At 39.4% G+C, this 18,074-nt stretch overlaps 1 protein-coding gene and 1 long non-coding RNA gene across 2 annotated transcripts; both read left to right on the forward strand.

The window, feature by feature from the left end:
* The first annotated feature begins 3,395 nt into the window (after positions 1-3,395).
* Positions 3,396-8,423, forward strand: LOC137973159 (COX assembly mitochondrial protein 2 homolog). The gene is made up of 3 exons (XM_068819917.1): positions 3,396-3,566; positions 3,669-3,740; positions 7,728-8,423. Exons 1-3 carry the CDS (start codon positions 3,489-3,491, stop codon positions 7,806-7,808), a joined length of 231 nt encoding a protein of 76 aa, XP_068676018.1. The 5' UTR covers positions 3,396-3,488; the 3' UTR covers positions 7,809-8,423.
* Positions 8,424-8,741: 318 nt separating this feature from the next.
* LOC137973611 (uncharacterized) lies at positions 8,742-16,935 on the forward strand. Its single transcript, XR_011117287.1, has 4 exons — positions 8,742-8,975; positions 13,125-13,239; positions 13,612-13,679; positions 16,419-16,935. It is a non-coding gene; the product is annotated as an uncharacterized lncRNA (long non-coding RNA).
* The last annotated feature ends 1,139 nt before the right edge of the window (positions 16,936-18,074 follow it).

An 18,074-nucleotide genomic window follows, 5' to 3' on the forward strand; every position in this document is an offset into this window, starting at 1 on the left:
GTTTTGATATATTTTTCTGTGTAGATTTTGAGATTATTCACTGCTTGTGCTGGAGACAAGTCGCTAATTGCAGTTCCCCAAAAGCTACCGATTTTAGTGTTGTCAGTTCTTTGTCGACAGCATATGACGGATTGTAAACGGCTGGCATAAATTTTGGCCCTTCCCTTTACCACTGATCGATTAAGCCTCGCATAGCAGAATTAAACCACGCATCATACTCTTTTCAAGTTTTTTGTCGGGGTGAAGTTGCAATAAACAATGGCAGGTGTAAACCAGATGTGTGGTTTGAAGCTCAATTTTAAGGCAAAGTCTGTCTTTTAAACTCCGTACCGCCTTTTTGTGTCATATTGATAGCGTATGTCATCGACTGTTCTTACAAATGCGCATGCGCACTTGGTGGGCACAACCACATTACCTTCACTTAACCACAGTACCACAAACAGCATCTGTTAACGTAATGTAATATAGAGCTTTGTCGACGTTTAAGCTACCATGTTGCAGGGTTAAGGAGTCGATAAAGGCGCGTGATGCCCGTGCGGTACGGTTTCAGTTTTCGTTCGCGTAATGAAAATTGTAGGCAGCGTTTACGCGAACGCGGTTTCATATCGACAGGGTTTCATGACTTCGAAACCGCGTCAAAATCGATGGGGTTTTGAAGTGTTCACACGGAACGGTTTTCGCCAGAAAATCCAAGTCGTGATGGTATAAGCGAGCGCTGCACTAGGTGCAAAGTTCACTATTTTGAATTGACCAATGCAAATTTCGCGCCAAAATAGAAACCGTATTCAAATCGATGCGGTTTCGCGGTTTTCACGACAGATGAAACCGCATCGTTTTAAAAACGCTCCTCTTTTGGCAGCGGTTTTAAATCGACACGGTTTCGGCAACAGTCTCGATCGATTTCATGTAAACAGAAGGTGTAACCGCATTGAAAACGATGCGGTTCCAAATGAAAGTGCGTTCGTGTAAACGCTGTTTAAGTCCAACAGGAATTCTACAAATCTGGACGTAAAATTTTGGCCTCGTACTGCACAAGCGCGTTCAAATTGCCGACTACTACAAAATTTCCCTTAAATAGATCCAAATGAAAATGCTTTTAGGCTGGAAGTTGGAACGCGCTGTTGATGAAAATGAAGTCAGATTCCATCTTTTGAGGAAAAATCAGCCACATATGAAGAACTCCTCGAGAAAGCTAAATTAACTACTCTATATAACCGGAGGTTTCAAGATATAGCTATTATGATGTATAAGTAATATATCAAACACGAGAAGGAGTGTTTCATCGGATATCAAAACACCGAGAAGCGAGTTGAAAAACGAGGCCGAAGGCCGAGTTTTTTTAACCGATTTCGAGGTGGTTGGATATCTGATGAAACACTCTTTCGAGTGTTTGATATTGCTTCTCAAAGGAATCAGTACTTTAAGAGATATTTGGGATCAAAGTTGGCCAAATTTTATGCTAATTAAGACCACATATCAAAACTTCCTTCACGGTGGTGATTTCTTTTGGCTTATGAATTATTAATGAGTTTGAGAAAGTGAAATACAAACTAATGCTTAGTTATGTAGTGGACATCTTTAAAGAAAATGATTTTAAGGTACCAAGCTTTCAATCTGTGAGATATGGGAAGCACTCTGTGCGATACCAGGGTCCATATCTGTGGTCCAAATTATCTCGTCTTATCAAAAAAATAAGACAAAGAGACTTAGCTATCATGCTTGACGACAGTTGTGAAAAATGTCATTTATGTTTATTTTAATTTTTAATCTCATATGATGTAGGTTTTAATTAATATTCATAATTTATTCATAATTTTAATAATATTCGTTACATTTATCAGCACGAGGCTATTAACTTAAGAAATTTTGTGAAAATTGTCATTTATGTTCATTTTGATTTTAATCTCATAAGATATAGGTTTTAATAAATTCATAGGCTATTAACTTAAGAAAATTTTTAATATGTATATATTCATTAGCTTTATCGTAGTGTCCCCAATTAGCCACAAGCTAAATAATCAAGACACTTAAATAAAAGCTTTTGTTGTTGTTGTTGTTGTTGAGCCCAAAAGCGCATCAGGAAAACTCACCTCGATGAAGAGTTCTGGTCATGACCGCAAGTCCGTTCAAAGGTTTTTGATAAGGTAAGGCTAGCAACTCTCGTGAGCTGCATAATATTTGGTACTGAAAGTAGTTGTCGAATCCAACAAACTTTTGAGTTCTGCCGGTATCATGAAGGTAACTTTCCTGGAGGCTGGAGGTCGGAAAAATAAACTCACCAAAGGTCCATAACGTTATTTAACACAATGCAGAAAATTGAAACTTGAAGCCAACGTCATGATTGAAGCATTTTTGTTCATATTTTGCCTTTTATTTTTAGCCTTGTCGGTGCACAAACACACCTTTTTTTTCGCGAAGATAACCAATCAAATCTTTCGGTTAAATTATGCGCAACTAATCTGCGAACCCGTGCGAAGCGAAAACTAAAGATTGTGCACTGTCAAGGTCAATTCAACTTCTCCTTTCACTGTTCTGGTTATCCGATCACCAGGGGCGAATCTATACTGGTTTCCACAGTTTTACGGAAATCGGTCAGATTTTTCACAATAAACGGAAATATACATTTATTTTTGAACAACAGGGGATTGCCAAGTTGAAATTTCGAAAATGGTTTGAAGATAAATGTTAAGTCTGCTTACGAGCCAAGTGGCCCATTTGGTCGGAGCTTATCCCGGTTTCTGTAGCATGAAGCGACCAGGAGTATTTCTACTTCCCTCCTGGATGGGATGCCAGTCCATCGCAGGGTTAGCCCTGGCATTAAATTTGCCGGTACCCATTTATACACCTGGGTGGAGAGAGTCACCGTGAGAGTAAAGTGTCTTGCCCAAGAACCCAACACAATGTCCCCGGCCAGGACCCGAACCCGCAACACTCGATCCGCAGCTGAGCGCAATAACCAATTCTTTTATGTCAATTTTTGGGTACAGACACGCTCTGGCCTTGTTATTTCCATTCGGTGAAGTCATTTGTCACTGTCTGCGTTACATAATCAGTGAGTGACTACTCAACGGCTGTCACGCGATCACATGATTGCTTCCTAGCTGGTGAATGCCTCAGAAACACGGGAAAGAGACTTAGGGGGGCATGCCCCCAGACCCTGCTAGAAACGTTTTCGTTGTTTTGGAAACCGGTCATTATTTATCCTAGATCCGCTCCAGTCAACGGTATAATATTTTTTTTCCTGTTAGTCAGTAGATAAAAATCTCCATAAGTGCTTAAAATTTTTGTTTTTCTTTTCCTCAAGTTTCAAGTTTGTTTAATCACCCATGGCCAACTTTCGTTGTCTCTTACATGACTTAAAACGATCGACTTTCATCTGGCGCGGCTACCAAGCACGTCGCCTGGAATAAATTTGATGTTGATCCTCAAAAAATTGATTAGAAAGGAGAAGGGAAAAATCGGCGATTCTGAGGCGCCTTTGATTAGCAATGCATCCTTCCTTAGCACCTCATCTGCACAGTGATTGTCTGGAAATTATAAAGCAGCTACATCGATGTCACGATGAGGTTTGCTGGATCAGTTCTTTTTTTGTTGATCGTCATTTCCACCGACACGAACTCTCGTCTTATTGCATAACTTAATCGGTGAGGCTATCCCTTTCTCCTTAGCATCCTCTTGGGAAATTCTTTGGTAAATGCAATGACCTTAAAAGAGCCCTGGATACGTGCTTGAAAGAAGAGGTAAGTTTATGCACTTATAATAATGCACCTATCAATGTTAAGCACAGGGAGGAGGGGTCGGGCATGGGGTCGGGATTTTGACATTTTGATTTTAAAAAATGCAAATTCCCTACCCCTGGGACAAAATAATTGGTCACAGTGTCCACCTGGCAGCAAGTGAAGGTGGTGAAATGTCCTTTGTAAAATCAAAATTGCCAGCCTGGGGACATAATATACGATCAAAATCCCTACCCTGGGGACAGACCTCACGATCAAACTTCCGTGGTTAGCCCAACCCCCGCCCCCTCCCTGGGGCTTAATATTGATAGGTGCTTAATGACTTTTCCAGGGTTAACCCCTTGCACACGGTCATGAATCCTTCTCCCCAGGACTAAAAGGAGAGAGAACACCTCCAGACATAACAGACATACTTGATGGGCGATCAGTATCCATTATATGATAAAAGGTGTTTATAAAAAACGTTGAAACTGATCTAGATAAAAAACTATTAAAAACTGAATTTTCGACTGCAACTGCGGTCTTCATCAGAGTAACTAAAATATGCTGTTCGAGAGTAATATGCTAAAACTAAAATAAGAAGTTACTTTATCCCCTAGGGCTTCAATAATGTCTTATAGACAGAAGGGAATGGCTGCCGCTTGTTTACCGCATTTTTGTCTATTGTGGAGTGCCATGATTCCAAAAAGATTCTTTTGTGCCAATTATTGACATTCTTTTCTAGAATTTCCACATAGCTAGTGTCAATGCAATAAAAGAGTCGGCAATAAAAGATCACGCCGAAACCACTGACCATGACATTGACACTAGCTATGTGGAAATTCTAGAAAAGAATGTCAATAATTGGCACAAAAGAATCTTTTTGGAATCATGGCACTCCACAATAGACAAAAATACAGTAAACGAGCAGAAGCCATTCCCTTCTGTCTATAAGACGTTATTGAAGCCCAGATACTTGATGGGCGATCTGTCTATAAGACATTATAGACAGATCAGAAGCCATTTGGGGAGCGAGCGGAAGCCATTTCCTTCTGTCTATAAGACATTATTGAAGCCCTAGGGGATAAAGTAACTTCTTATTTTAGTTTTAGCATATTACTCTCGAACAGCATATTTTAGTTACTCTGATGAAGACTGCAGTTGCAGTCGAAAACTCAGTTTTTAATAGTTTTTTATCTAGATCAGTTTCAACAGACATATTTGTCTTTATTGACACTTCCCACAAAAACTCTGGCAGATTCACTCATCCTTATGTTCATCAGTGATTTTTAATGCCCAGTGCTAAACAAATCCCTGCACATGTGTTTGTCCCCAAAACCAAACAATGTCCCTCCCGGTGATGTAGTAAAATATTCAACTCTCTGCCAGTTTCTGGGGTTTCCCTCGAGGTATCCTTGTGGTCACCCTCACGGGAAGCCTATTTATGCAATCAAATAAGCACTGGATTGTGCTTTGGACAAGGCTGTTGCCTAACCGGAGCCCGGTAGCCTGGGGCTCCCAAAGAATAGCTCTAGGTGCCTTAATTTTCACAGCAACACCTTTCACTTCATATGTTGGGCTCCTAAGTTCTCAGCAATTAGCTCTGAGGACCCCTTTAAAATTTTCTTAAGGAAACAGCCTTGTTTGGAGGATGTAAACTGCATGTTGCCGTCATTGTTTTACCGTAGCGGAAACAACCCAAACCTTTACTAATGCTAACGCTAGGCCTAAAAAATAATGTTTAAGCCCAAGGTTAGCATTTTTGTAAAGGTTTGGGATGTTTCAGTTATGGTAAAACAATGACCTACAATGCTAACCTGCGACCTGGAACCTGCACTTTACATTCTCTGATTGTGCTTCAAATTCTTTTATTACTTTTTTCTTTTTTTGTGAATGCTGATGAAGTATGCAACTCAACCCTTCTCTTTCTTCACTTATCATTGCACTGCTAATTTTTTAACTGCTGCTCAGTCTGCTTTCTGCATTTAGCTGTAAATCATGTTGTGGTGAACCAAGGAGAGAGTTTGGAGAGTATTCAAGTAGCTAGATTTTGCCAAGGGGTAATCTTGCATGTCATTAATGCTTTCATATTTTCCTGCATCCAACACTTGCCAAGATCAACAAACTCTTTTTATAATGAATAATCTTTTCAATCCCTTCATGTCTAAGCCCAAAGGATGATGTCTTTATTATTTTTATTTGCAATGAATAACCTGCATTTTATCCAAAAGTTAATAAAAGATATATTATTGGCTGATTGCAAAAATGGCTGCCACTAAATTATTCTTTGTCTTTGTGTTAATTAGCCTTAAGCCTGGTTAACTATCATTTGTAAAGTTTAAAGAATTTTGGCTGTAAAGTAATTGAGGCCATTGAAGATAAAAGAATAACTTATTGACAGTCATTTTAAATTTTGTATTTGGTCTATTGTTATCATCATTTTCAATCGACATTAGTTTTTGTACACTTTGCGGGGGGAGGTGTTGGTGGGGCTTTGCAATTACCAAACCTAGGCCTTGGAACTTGGGCCCCAAATTAGAAATAGAAAGAGCCCTATGAAACTAAGGTGCTAAAATACTAATAATTTTCCATGAGAGCATTCCCCTCACCTTCCCAACCTCCAATAAAATCACGGCAAACTTCATAAAAGTAATAATCATTGTCATTAAGAGCATCTCCTCTCATAATAAGATAATTGCCTCTGGTTCATGACATTAACACTGTGAAACTCACTCAAGAAACGGTGCACACTTGTGGCAATTTGTTGTTGATACAACACATTCCACCATTAGCATTAATTTATGTTTTCTTTGTAACTCTCATTCCTTGCGATTACCTTATCCACATGTAAATAGAAATTGTTTGAGAGCATTTGCCTATAACTTGTGAACTACATTGTAACTCAGGGCACTTCAGGTGAAGGAACTAAAATGTGGTTTCTCTTTTACTTTTTTGTTTGTCTTTTGTGAGGGGAGGGGGTGAAGGGGGCAGGGGGCAAGGGAGTGTTCATGCAAGAGCATTTCTCTCCTTACTCAATGAGTAAACCAAGCAATAGATTAATGGTTGGCTTTTCTAGTCTACTTCGAAAGACTTTTTTGGCTGGATTCTCGGGTTTTCCCGTTTCTTAAAACAACAACAATATCAACAACACTTGAATTGATCTTCATTTATTTGGTTTCAGTCAGTACAAAATACAAAAGAGTATTATGCCCCTATCGCAAGAAATACGTAGTATTAGATGCACGTTTGATTTTGATAGCCATCACGAAGTTTCTTGTTAAGTCGAAGTATTTGAGCACTACCTAATCCCAGCAATCAGGTAAGTGATAGCGTTAGAGCGACTTTCCAATGACCTTGAAAAATAAACATAAAAGAAGAACGTAAAACAAAAACAAACGAGCGCGAATTTTCATTGGCTTAGCGAACGCGGATGCAAAGAACGTCATCTCTCCATGGAACTTTCTGGAAAGTTTCGCTTTGACGTCATTGGAAATGCATGCAGTAATGTGATTGGGCTTGATCAAACTGTTTACTGCCCATATTAGGAGTTTCCTTGGCGAGAATAAGGAGAAGCTTTGTTTTAATCTTGCCAATCATTGGTCCGTGAAACAAATTGCAAACACTTTTTCAAGGTCATGCAAAAGTCGCTCCATCATTATTTATCTGTTAATTTCGTTTTGAGGAGCAGAGTATTTGGGACACTTTTTGGCGTTAACTATCATTGTTCCTGGACACGAGGATTGTTAGAGTTGAGGAGAGCCTGGGCAGGCCGACTTCTCATGACGCTTCTAAGAATCAACGTGCATGTTGGGACCAAGGCATGTACATGGTACTTCTATGAGGACAGACATTCAGAACATATAACCGCCACCTACAACCCCGCTCTTCCCCCCCCCCCCCCCTACTTCTCTTCTTCCCCTCCCCGCCCCTCTTCTCCAGCAAGGAAACTAACTTATGGGATGCTTTGATCTGATTTTCTACGTATTCCTATTTTTTATTACTGGTAAACAGGATTTAAGAAAGAGAAGAAAGAACTTAGAAGACGCAAGAAGGAAAAGAAAGAAGCTTCAAGAGTTTTGTTCAGAGGAATGACAAGGGACAGCAAATTTCTGAATTACCCTCGTGGAAATTATAAAGGGCAGAGTTAACTTCTAACTTGAAAATCAGTTTGCTAGTAAAACACCAGGCAACATTTGCTGACTTATGATGTCATATATTTCCTGGCTCAATCCCACGCTCCATCAAGCTTTGCTTTTCTGTGAACCATCACTCCTCGTTCTCACGTACGCGTGCACTTGGAGAAAAAAAAAAGCTTTTAATTGGTGTGACCTTCTGTTATTCTACCCTCGTTCAAGGTTTTGGTCGACAACGGCAAGATCAGGCAAGAAGCAGTTTTAAGGCTTTTTTTTGCCAGTGTCCCTCAAATTCCTTGAAACGTCTAATAAAGAAATAATGAACGAATTATAGAGTGTATTCATAAATGGCGGCCAATAAATTATTCATGTGCAAAATAATCCTCACTAGCCTCGCTTTGGCGCAAAAATTCTTTTGAATTTGTACGTGCTGACGAGGCTAGTGAGGATGATTAACATAAAGACAAAAGAATAATTTCTTAGCCTCCGTTTATGAATACAGTGTAGAATACTGCAAATGTTGTACATGTCATTTGTTCCGAATTGATGAATAAATTGCGTAATATTTGACAGAGCCTTACTCTTAAAGTGTAAATTGTTCGAGCTCTCCTAATTAAGCTAAGCCCACGAGAAGTAAAAAAAAGAACTCATACTGTACATCCACTTGTCATTCGAAATGCCTGTTCCAAGCAGAAAGTTGCTCCAGCAACTTCTTCTGTTGTATCCTCCATTCCCCTCTTAATAGACTATTCGCTCTATGTTTTGTTTCCCCAATACAGATCATGTGATGATCAGGGATTATTCTTTTGTCTTGTTCACCAAAAGGAACGCATAGAAGCATGTATTAATTTATTAGACCGTTTGATTCACTTAATTTTACAGCATTTTCTTGTTGTTGTAAGGTCTACGTTTTTATTTATGTATCGCGATCCGCGATTAGCAGCATAGAAGAACTCAAAACAGTTGAAAATTCTGTTTCTGTAAAGAGCCCGGCCAACTCACAACGTTAATTGACGCTACTTAACGTTGTGTGGTAGACGGAGAGAGAGAGGGCTAGAAACGGAGAGAGAGAGAGGGCTAGAACTGAATCAGCAAAGGCCCAACAAGAGCCCGGGATTTCATTTTGGTAAGTGATGACGGCAAATAAAAATTTCTTCTTTAAATGTTCATGTCTGTCATGTAGAGGAAGAAAAATTACTCAGTTTGCTGTCTGAAGTCTTTTGCTTTCTTTTAATTATGCACCTATCAATGTTTTCCCCGACCAGGGGGAGGGCGGGCATACACGGGCATTTGACTCGAGTTTTCAGCCCGTGGGTAGGGATTTTGATTTTATTTGACATCACGGAACCCCCAAGGTTGGGCGATTTGACATTTACTGGTTACCAGTCTCCAACCTGTTTTAGGTTGGAAGATGGAAGTTTTACCGCGTGGCATGCAATATGCTTATATGCAGCTTTTTATTATGCAAATGGTACATTATCGAGCTGTGGTTTACGTTTTAATCTTCTTGTTGTTTTATTTGCCTTCTGCGATCGAAGGTTTTCATCAATTAAGAATCGAAGTGAGACGAACCCGAGCTGCGGGTGTGGAACAACAGCGCCTTAGTTTGCTCAAATACACTCGTTACCACTGTATTTAAGTAGTGCCGAAACCCAGGGGTGGGGGGATTTCACCACAAAGTTGTGGTCCACAGTAGGGGCTATTGACATGAAAAAAAAGGAAATACCTGTGGGTATTCCCGCCCTTCCCCGGGTCGGGGAAAACATTGATAGGTGCATTAGCGCCACCACAATGCACAAGAAATACCTTGTTTATATAGTAGTTCTAGTTAAAGTGCCCATAACCCCAAAATATTTTTTTCGCTAAAATGAATCTTTGCACCTGTTCGAAACGCATTGCGGCCATTTTTTCCTTTTTCTAACAAATCCTGCCTTTTTATATACATTTGCATACATTTTTACACAGAGTTAATGTAATGTAAATCAGTTTGTGACTTCAAATCAGGAATAGACCCACTCCCTTTCTGACTCGGTCGTGAACAAAAGATGCTTGGATTTTCGCAACTTTCGAAGCCTATAAAATGGCAGGATTTGTTAGAAAAAGGAAAAAATGGCAACAATGCGTTTCGAACAGGTGTAAAGATTCATTTTAGCGAAAAAAATATTTTGGGTTAGGGGCACTTTAAGTGATTGTTCTAGTTGATTGTTCTGCAGTGATCTTTATTCCTTTTCGACTGCATAAGAGACCTGCATCGTACCATGTCTACCTTCCATGTAATCTTTCTTAACTTTAAAAACAACATAAGACAATATACTGACATTGTGTAAGATATCACGAAAAAAGCACTGGTTTCAGTCGTAATTTAATCACCTGATCAGTTTTGTGACTCTTCGGACCTAGGCTCTCTCTTTACTTCTCTTCCCTTCGCTGACTCGTCAATTACCGGTATCCAGAGGCGAATATGACAAAAACTTCGAATAACTAATAGGTTGAAACAATATTTGCTTTATGTATAAATTGGAAATTGTCTGCCGAGTCTTTCCGGAATCCTAAGGCTATAAATAGTTGAGCGTTATCACAGTGGCATCCACAGATTTGGAGATCAGCATCACGTTCACGTAACTCGTCAACGTACTGCAACAATGACCAAGATATTCCTCATGCACCATTTCCCACGCTTGCAAGTCTCTTTTCTTTCTCATAGATAAGAAGTTACTCGGTTGAAAACACAATTCAAAAAGAACTTCAATCTTTAGAAATAATCAATCGGGCAAATAAAGTTTCATGTTTAAAATCCTTTAAATACCGATAACTATATGTTAAATTTCGCTGTTTATAGTTGATGACATCGATACAAAATATTTTTGTTAAGCACTTTTTACTGCAGAGTTCTCACTGTTTTGCCCACTCGGAAGGGAGATGATTTGCGATCAAAATTAGTCTTAAAAGAAAAGAAAATTCTAAGATATGTCTGGTTGAGTAAAAATGTGCAAAACTAGTACTGATACACCCTCAGGGGACCTCAGGGGCTCTTCAGGGGTAATGGGAAGCGTTTCTTTCAAATCTAACTTTGTAGTCAATTTCCTCTATCAATTCGTTTTATACCAAATTTCACTGATAACAAATTATAGTGTCAGCAAAACTAACCACAACAGACCGAACTACAATCTTGGACAAAATAAACTGACGAAAAATTAGTACCCCCCTTCCCACAAAATCAATGATGAATCCTCGCGAAAGTTGAAGCCCGCCATTTTTTCATCATTGAAATTAGGGGGAGGGGTCTTCATTTTCCATCTACTCCCTGCAGTTGGCGAGTGTTAGATGTACTGCTTTTGCATGATTTCTACACCTCGTGCTGGTAAGACAATGAGCTTTGTAGACGATCATACATGACATTTGAACCTTTAAATCTACTTGTAAAATTAGATTTTGCTCGCGAATTATGAGCGCCCATTGTTTCCCGCATCGGTGGAGAGTGAAGCAAGACGTTGCGAGTGTCAGGGCCAATTTACACGGTACGATTTTGGCGCATGCGACAACTTATGGGATGATCAACGATTGTCGCAGCGTTTTAGGACATGTTTTAAGATGGTGCGACATTTTCTCTGACGTACACTACAATCGTAAACGAGTTGTAAGCCTGTCATAAGCTTGTCCCTTGTCGCAATTTCTCAATTTTGATTGGCTAAAAAAGCAGCGCAGTCTTGCTTAACAGTACAAAAACGTGTTACTCAGCACAATTACAACTGTATTTTGATTGGTTTAGAAACAATAGAAATTTGAAGTAGCCAATCCGATCTTTTGTTTTGAAATCAAACGCGATCTCTGGATGGCGCAAATTTTCCCGATTGCGTGATGCGGATACGTTTCTTCTGCTAAACCATCTCGAATTTTATCATGTTTATTATCAGTAGTAATAAGTAATCATATGATTTTTCTCTTGCAATTTGGAATAAATAAGCTAGAGTAAATTAAAAAAAAAACCTGCAAATTGCTCTCGCCCTACCGGCTCAGGCAACTTTGCTCGTCTTTGAAAAAAATTTACTCGTGGTTATTTATTCCAAATTGTTCTCGAAATCATGTGATTACCTACACGTATTAAGTAACGTTTCGACAACCTGAGCGGAAGTCACTAGATTTTAAGAACGACTTCCGCTCAGGTTGTCGAAACGTCAGTCTATTTCACCAAAATATAGTTTTTATCAGGAACACTCTCTCCCGGACGATTTTACTTCACGCGGGATTTACGCGGTATTCCTATGGCAGGCCGCGTTAAGGTTTCGGTCGAATTCACTATTTTCGCAAATCCCATAATACAGTTCATTTTGGGGGGTTATTTGCTCAAAAGCAATGGATATTCAGTTCACTGAAGCATGATAAAGTCCCAATGTATAGCCCCAATACAGGGGTGCAGGGGTGGCGCGGTGGTGAGAGCACTCGCCTCTCACGAATGTGGCCCGGGTTCGATTCCCAGACTAGGCGTCATTTGTGGGTTGAGTTTGTTGGTTCTCTACTCTGCACCGGGTACTCCGGTTTCCCCTCTCCTCAAAAACCGACATTTGACTTGATTTACTTTCATTTTTCATTTCAGTTTACAGTGCCCCCAATTAGCGCTCCAGCGCTAGAACGACTAGACACTTAAATAAAGTTCCTTTCCTTTCCTTTCCTTTAGTAAAGAACTTGTATTGTTATATAGCTGAATGTTTCCCCCCCAATAGCGCGCGCTTTCATTGGTTTCATTGGTTGGTTCATGACTTCTAACAATAAAACTGTTTCCCGCCAAAAGTCTCTGAGCGGGCAACAGTGCAAAAGCTATGACGTCAGAAGGTAAAAGTGCACTGTTACCCGCGAATGTTGACCGACCACCGCCGGTCAGCTCGGGTTTTTTTTGTGCTATATAACAAATCACTTAATGACTGGTCCCTCGGGAAACCTCGGGGAAACATTGAGATTCTCGGGAAACAAAATTAACTGTTTCCCTCGGGCCCAGTCATTAAGTGTTTATTGTTTTCATGTAACGAACTCCCCAAAACGTATTGCATTATGGGAATGGGAAAGTAGTCTGTTTTGTCGTTATGGCAAATTGTAATCGCGCGCGAGGTCGCGAGAGAACTGTGCAAATTCATTGACTCTCGAGAGAATTGTCCGATTTCATTGGCTCCACTTGGAATAGAGCGGTTTCAGATGACGTCACGGCGGCCATGATGGTGTACCAAACTAATCCTCCGGGATGTAAACTCTATTTTTATGCAAATACGTTCTTTTGTTTCAGTAATCCAATATGGCTTCTGGTCACGTGAGTGAAAACGCTCCATCACGAGCGACATCAGGTTGGAAAAATATTGAAAGTGCTGATCCAACAACGTTCATGAAATCTGAAGAAGGAGGTAAGATTTCATTAAATATTGAACGGAAGTTGAAGCTACGCGTTCAATAATCGAACCAGTGTGTTCACTTGTTGATATGACGCCTGGGTTCAAACCATTTGCAATTCAATATGAGTACTCCCTCTACATTATTCTAAGCCTCAATTTCTGCATTTTTCATGTCTCAATATAATAATCTGTTGATGCTCTTAAGAATGTAGAGAATCTGATTGAAACATGAACCTGATACTGTTTTCAGTCGTGCCATAGGTGGCCATGTTTAAAAACCCAAACAACCTTTTTCTGGAAGAAACAATTCCTTTTTCCTCGTTATCCATAAAACATTTCCTCTTAGTATTCAAACATTTGTTTCAGTTTCATTTCTTTTTGTAGGGTTTTCATAGGCTCAATGACTGGACAAGAGTTACCTTATATCTAATCTATATACCACGACTTTAAAGGTAAGTTGCGGTCGAACATGGGAGGTTGTTCTCCAAGAAACTTTCTGCTCTCTGATTGGTTCTTTTTGGTCACGTGATTAAAATCCCACACTCTCATTGGTTGAACTTTCTATCGCAATAAATATTCTGAAAAATTTAAATGAAAGGAATAAATGTTCAAGAGTTTTAAACGTCGAATGACAATTGGCTAGTTAACGCGGTAAAACCGGATGGATGTTTTCGGCCGTGGTTCTGTTACAAAGAATGTTTCATTTAAGCTGTTCATTTGGTTAACTAACGAACTAACGAACAGAGTGATTTGGGAATCCAACATAGCGGCTAATTATGAGTTACGATGTTTGTGTTGATTCTCAAACAAGGCGAAGACAGTCATAGCGTGAAAGATATTTATTGTTCCCCAACTGGAAACATCTTTTGTTCCTTGAAAAAAATTGTATTCAAATTTGGATCAAGTATATTTCCCATGACGTCACCCATTGTTCTTGATTTGCCAACCAGGGGTTGAAACAATTACTTCTTTTTTTCGGAGGTTGGCAAATTTGAATATCAAAAGCCGAAGCTTTCAGGGGTTTCAAGACAAATCCAGTCTTGTAGGTCTTAACAAAAAGAAGAAAGATCAGAAGTCTCAGATGAGAGGAACAAAACTCCGCCTAGTCGTCCTTTCATAAATTCGTTGCATGAAACCTTTGCTAAGCTTATGCTTAATGTATTATTAAAATAGGAATAAATAGGCAATATCATTTGCCGCAGATGACCTCAAACAAACTGTCCGAGAAACAATAATTAGAAATTTGGCATTGTTTTCTAGCACTTGAGGCAATAGGACGTTTTATGTCACTTTATTATTTGCATATTTAAGACAATGGTTAACATTCTGCGTTTTGCCAAGACTCGGCATCATTTCATCTTTTTATCTGAAATAAAATGCTAAGATTTAAGTCGGAAACGAAAGCTAAGAGTCTCTTTTACCAAACTCAGAGGGTAGTCATACCTCCTGATCGGTTTTATCGCGTTAACTAGACAATAGTCATTCGACGTATAAAATTCTGGCTTATCTTTCATATACCGGACCCTGAATAATTAACGTCCATAAAACAAAAGAACAAAGCGAACATAACAATAGCTAATCAACAAGGCCTAATCAGAATAACAATGGTTCTTTTGTCTTCCGCCATTTTGGTCCGGTATATGAAAGTCTACCCAAAACTCTTCACCATTTTAATTCCTTTCATTTTAATTTTTCAGAATATTTATTGCGATAGAAAGTTCAACCAATGAGATTGTGGGATTTTAATCACGTGACCAAAAAGAACCAATCAGAGAGCAGAAAGTTTGTTTACCGATGCTAGCACTTGAAATCAATTTAACATTCTCAGTTCTGCTTACGATTTGGCAGGCAGCAAGTTCGACAAATAAAATCACAGGATTTCGATCACGTGACCTAATCTAAGCAATTAAGCTCTTCGACATTCTATCCTGTTATCTCAAATAAAATGCTAAGACGAGAGCTAAGAGTCTCAAACGCAGAAGCTAACCACCACTTCTGATCGGTCTTATTCCGTAGAACTAGACATAAGTCATGTTCGACGTACAAAACTTTGTACAAAACGTACAAACCTTTTCACCATCCAATTGTTTTCATTTGTATTTTCAGAATGTTCATTGCAACAGAAAGTTCAACGACTTCAGATTGTGGGATTTTAATCACGCGACTAAATCAGAGAGCAGGAAGTTTGTCTTCCGATGGGAGCACTTGGAAGCCATTCAACATTGCCAATTATGGTTGAGATTTGGCAGGCAGCAAGTTCGACCAATCAAATGGCATGATTTTGATCACGTGACCTAATCTGACCAATCAGGAAGCGAAAAATATACGTTTCATCCGTAAACCACTCAACAGATAAGAACGTGAAATTATCGTCTTCTGATTGGTCAGATTTGGTCACGTGATCGGAATCCTGCGATTTGATTGGTTGAACTTGCTGCCTGCCACATTTTTCATCATTTTTGGCCACAAAAAAAAAAAATCTCCTCTTTTCCCCCCCCTCTCTATTTCCCTTTTCGTTAACCATCTTGTTCCCTTATTCCCTTTCGTTCGCACACTCTCTCTCCTACCCTTATTTCCTTTCTCACCTACCCTTCGGTTGTTTTCACCTCCCTTGTGGAGCCCCATATTAACCCTCCCTCCCTCACTTAACCTGTCCCTTTCTCATCTACCTTCTAATCCTGCTTGTTTATCTTCCTTCTAACACTTACCTCAGTTTGAAGACTCTGAGCTGCCGCTGCGGGGATTCGAACCACTGACCTCGTGCGCCTTAGACTGATGCACTACCAACTGTGCCATCAAGTCAGCGATAATAGTCCATGCAAAATTCGAATATTTAAACAGTAAGCTATTTTCACATCCTATTTTCATCCGAAGGAAAAAGCAATTTAAGCCATAGAAAATTGCAAGCGACTGCCCATAACTTCAAGTTATTATTATTTTTCTTTAGTATTTAAAAAAGGAAAGAATAAAAGCAAGTATTGGCTAGCAGGGTGTATTTTCGTGCTGTATTCAGCCTCGTTTCCATCAGATGCAAATAAACGGTCTGTCCATTCTTGTAAAGGATTTTCGCCAGTGGGAAAAATGGATTCTAAATTACATTGCCTTTGACTTGGGATGAAAGATTAAAACTCTTCAGGTCCCTTTATAACAAGGATGACTGGGAGTCATTTCATGCCTTTCTCATTTCTTAGATTTGATCGATAGCGAGAGTAGAGTTTGGCAAGTCTAGAAATGCGAGTAAAAGCAACAGCAACATCTGTAGTTGAACTCTTTTATTTTCAAATAAACGTTGTAAAACAGTTACATTTAATTCAATCCTCGCAAACAACGGCCTCATCATCTCTTAAAAATACTAGGTTTTAGCTGTCAATAATACAGATAAGGGAGCCTCTTCCTGTTCACTTGTTGATAACCAGCACTTTGCTGTTCTGCACACAGCCTCATAAATTAAAGATGAAGTATTTGATCATTTTCTCCTGCGTTCTCATAGTAGTCGTTAGTCCACGTTATTCATGCAATACTGGGGAAAAGCTAGCGTTTCAATAAGCCTATAGCAAGTGAGGAAAGTTTCTTGTCCTTTTCAGTTCTCACTCGAACTCTGCATACATAAATACATACATACATACATACACATACATACATACATACATACATACATACATACATACATACATACATACATACATACATACATACATACATACATACATACATACATACATACATACATACATACATACATACATACATACATACATACATACATACATACATACATACATACATACATACATACATACATACATACATACATACATACATTTATTTGTTAAGGCGGGTCGGAAAAGGCAACCTTAAAAGCTGATGTGGACCTGCAAAATCCTTTTGGGTTCTTAAGGTCACCTCTTCATCGCCATGAAGTCAATACCTATACCGTCCTAAATCAATACACCGCACAAGAAACTTGGAAAACTCTGCTTCCTTCGTTCCATCATAACTACATGTCCCCTTGTGTTCGAGTGCAAATGGCAAGAAGCTTAACCGTTCTCTTTTTGCAGCCTGGAAAGCAAACAAATTCTCGGCTTTTGTGAAATCCCTGAAATCAAAACTATGAAATGGTCTATGGATTCATTAGGCAAAAGTATATGGACAGTATTTTTTGGAACATAAAACACAAAAACGGACTCTTGCGTAACGTGAAACTTTATTATAGTCTGTGATACAACTGTGCCTCTGATTCATTAGAACTTGTAATGCCTAATTTCCTCGGATCCCTGTCTGACGTTTTTTCACACTTGCCGGTTAAGCTGAAAATAAAGCAAGAAATTAGACGTTCTGTATGTACGTAGTTCTGCCTCTTTTACTGAGCTTTCACGCTGCTTACATGCATTACTTACTTACTTGACTAATTCTCCATAGGGGCTTTTCGGGGCCGAAAAAAATGGAAGTAAAACTTTTAGAATCCCAACTGGCCGGAGGCAAACCAGTTGACTATTTTCAAGTACAGCAGGGAAGTTGAACCAGGGACTACCAGGATCAAACTCAACTTGCACCTGGTCATAGCGGGTCTTGAACCTGAGACCCCCAGATCTCATAGCAATTGACCTCTTCCCTGAGCAACACTGCTTCCAGGTCACATACAGGGAAAATTTAAGCAGACAAATCACGAAAAGGTCAATGGGATAAAGAAAAAAGAAGGAATCCTACCTTGAACACAGTCCGCCCAAGGAAATTCGTAACCCTGAATCGGATAACTGCTCCATCGACCATCAGTGTATAGATAGGCGCCGGCGTGTGGTCTCTCTGGCGTATACCCCTCGTCGCAACTGACCTGACAAATCATTTCA

The sequence above is a fragment of the Montipora foliosa genome, chromosome 10 (genome assembly GCF_036669935.1).
Source record: "Montipora foliosa isolate CH-2021 chromosome 10, ASM3666993v2, whole genome shotgun sequence".
NCBI lineage: Eukaryota > Metazoa > Cnidaria > Anthozoa > Scleractinia > Acroporidae > Montipora > Montipora foliosa.

Excerpts from the sequence above, each read along its gene's own strand:
- LOC137973159 (XM_068819917.1), top strand. The coding sequence starts at position 3,489 with ATGCATCCTTCCTTAGCACCTCATCTGCACAGTGATTGTCTGGAAATT. Across the intron at positions 3,567-3,668 it reads TACATCGATGTCACGATGAG|CATCCTCTTGGGAAATTCTT; the intron begins GTTTGCTGGATC and ends CTTTCTCCTTAG. Across the intron at positions 3,741-7,727 it reads ATACGTGCTTGAAAGAAGAG|GATTTAAGAAAGAGAAGAAA; the intron begins GTAAGTTTATGC and ends ACTGGTAAACAG.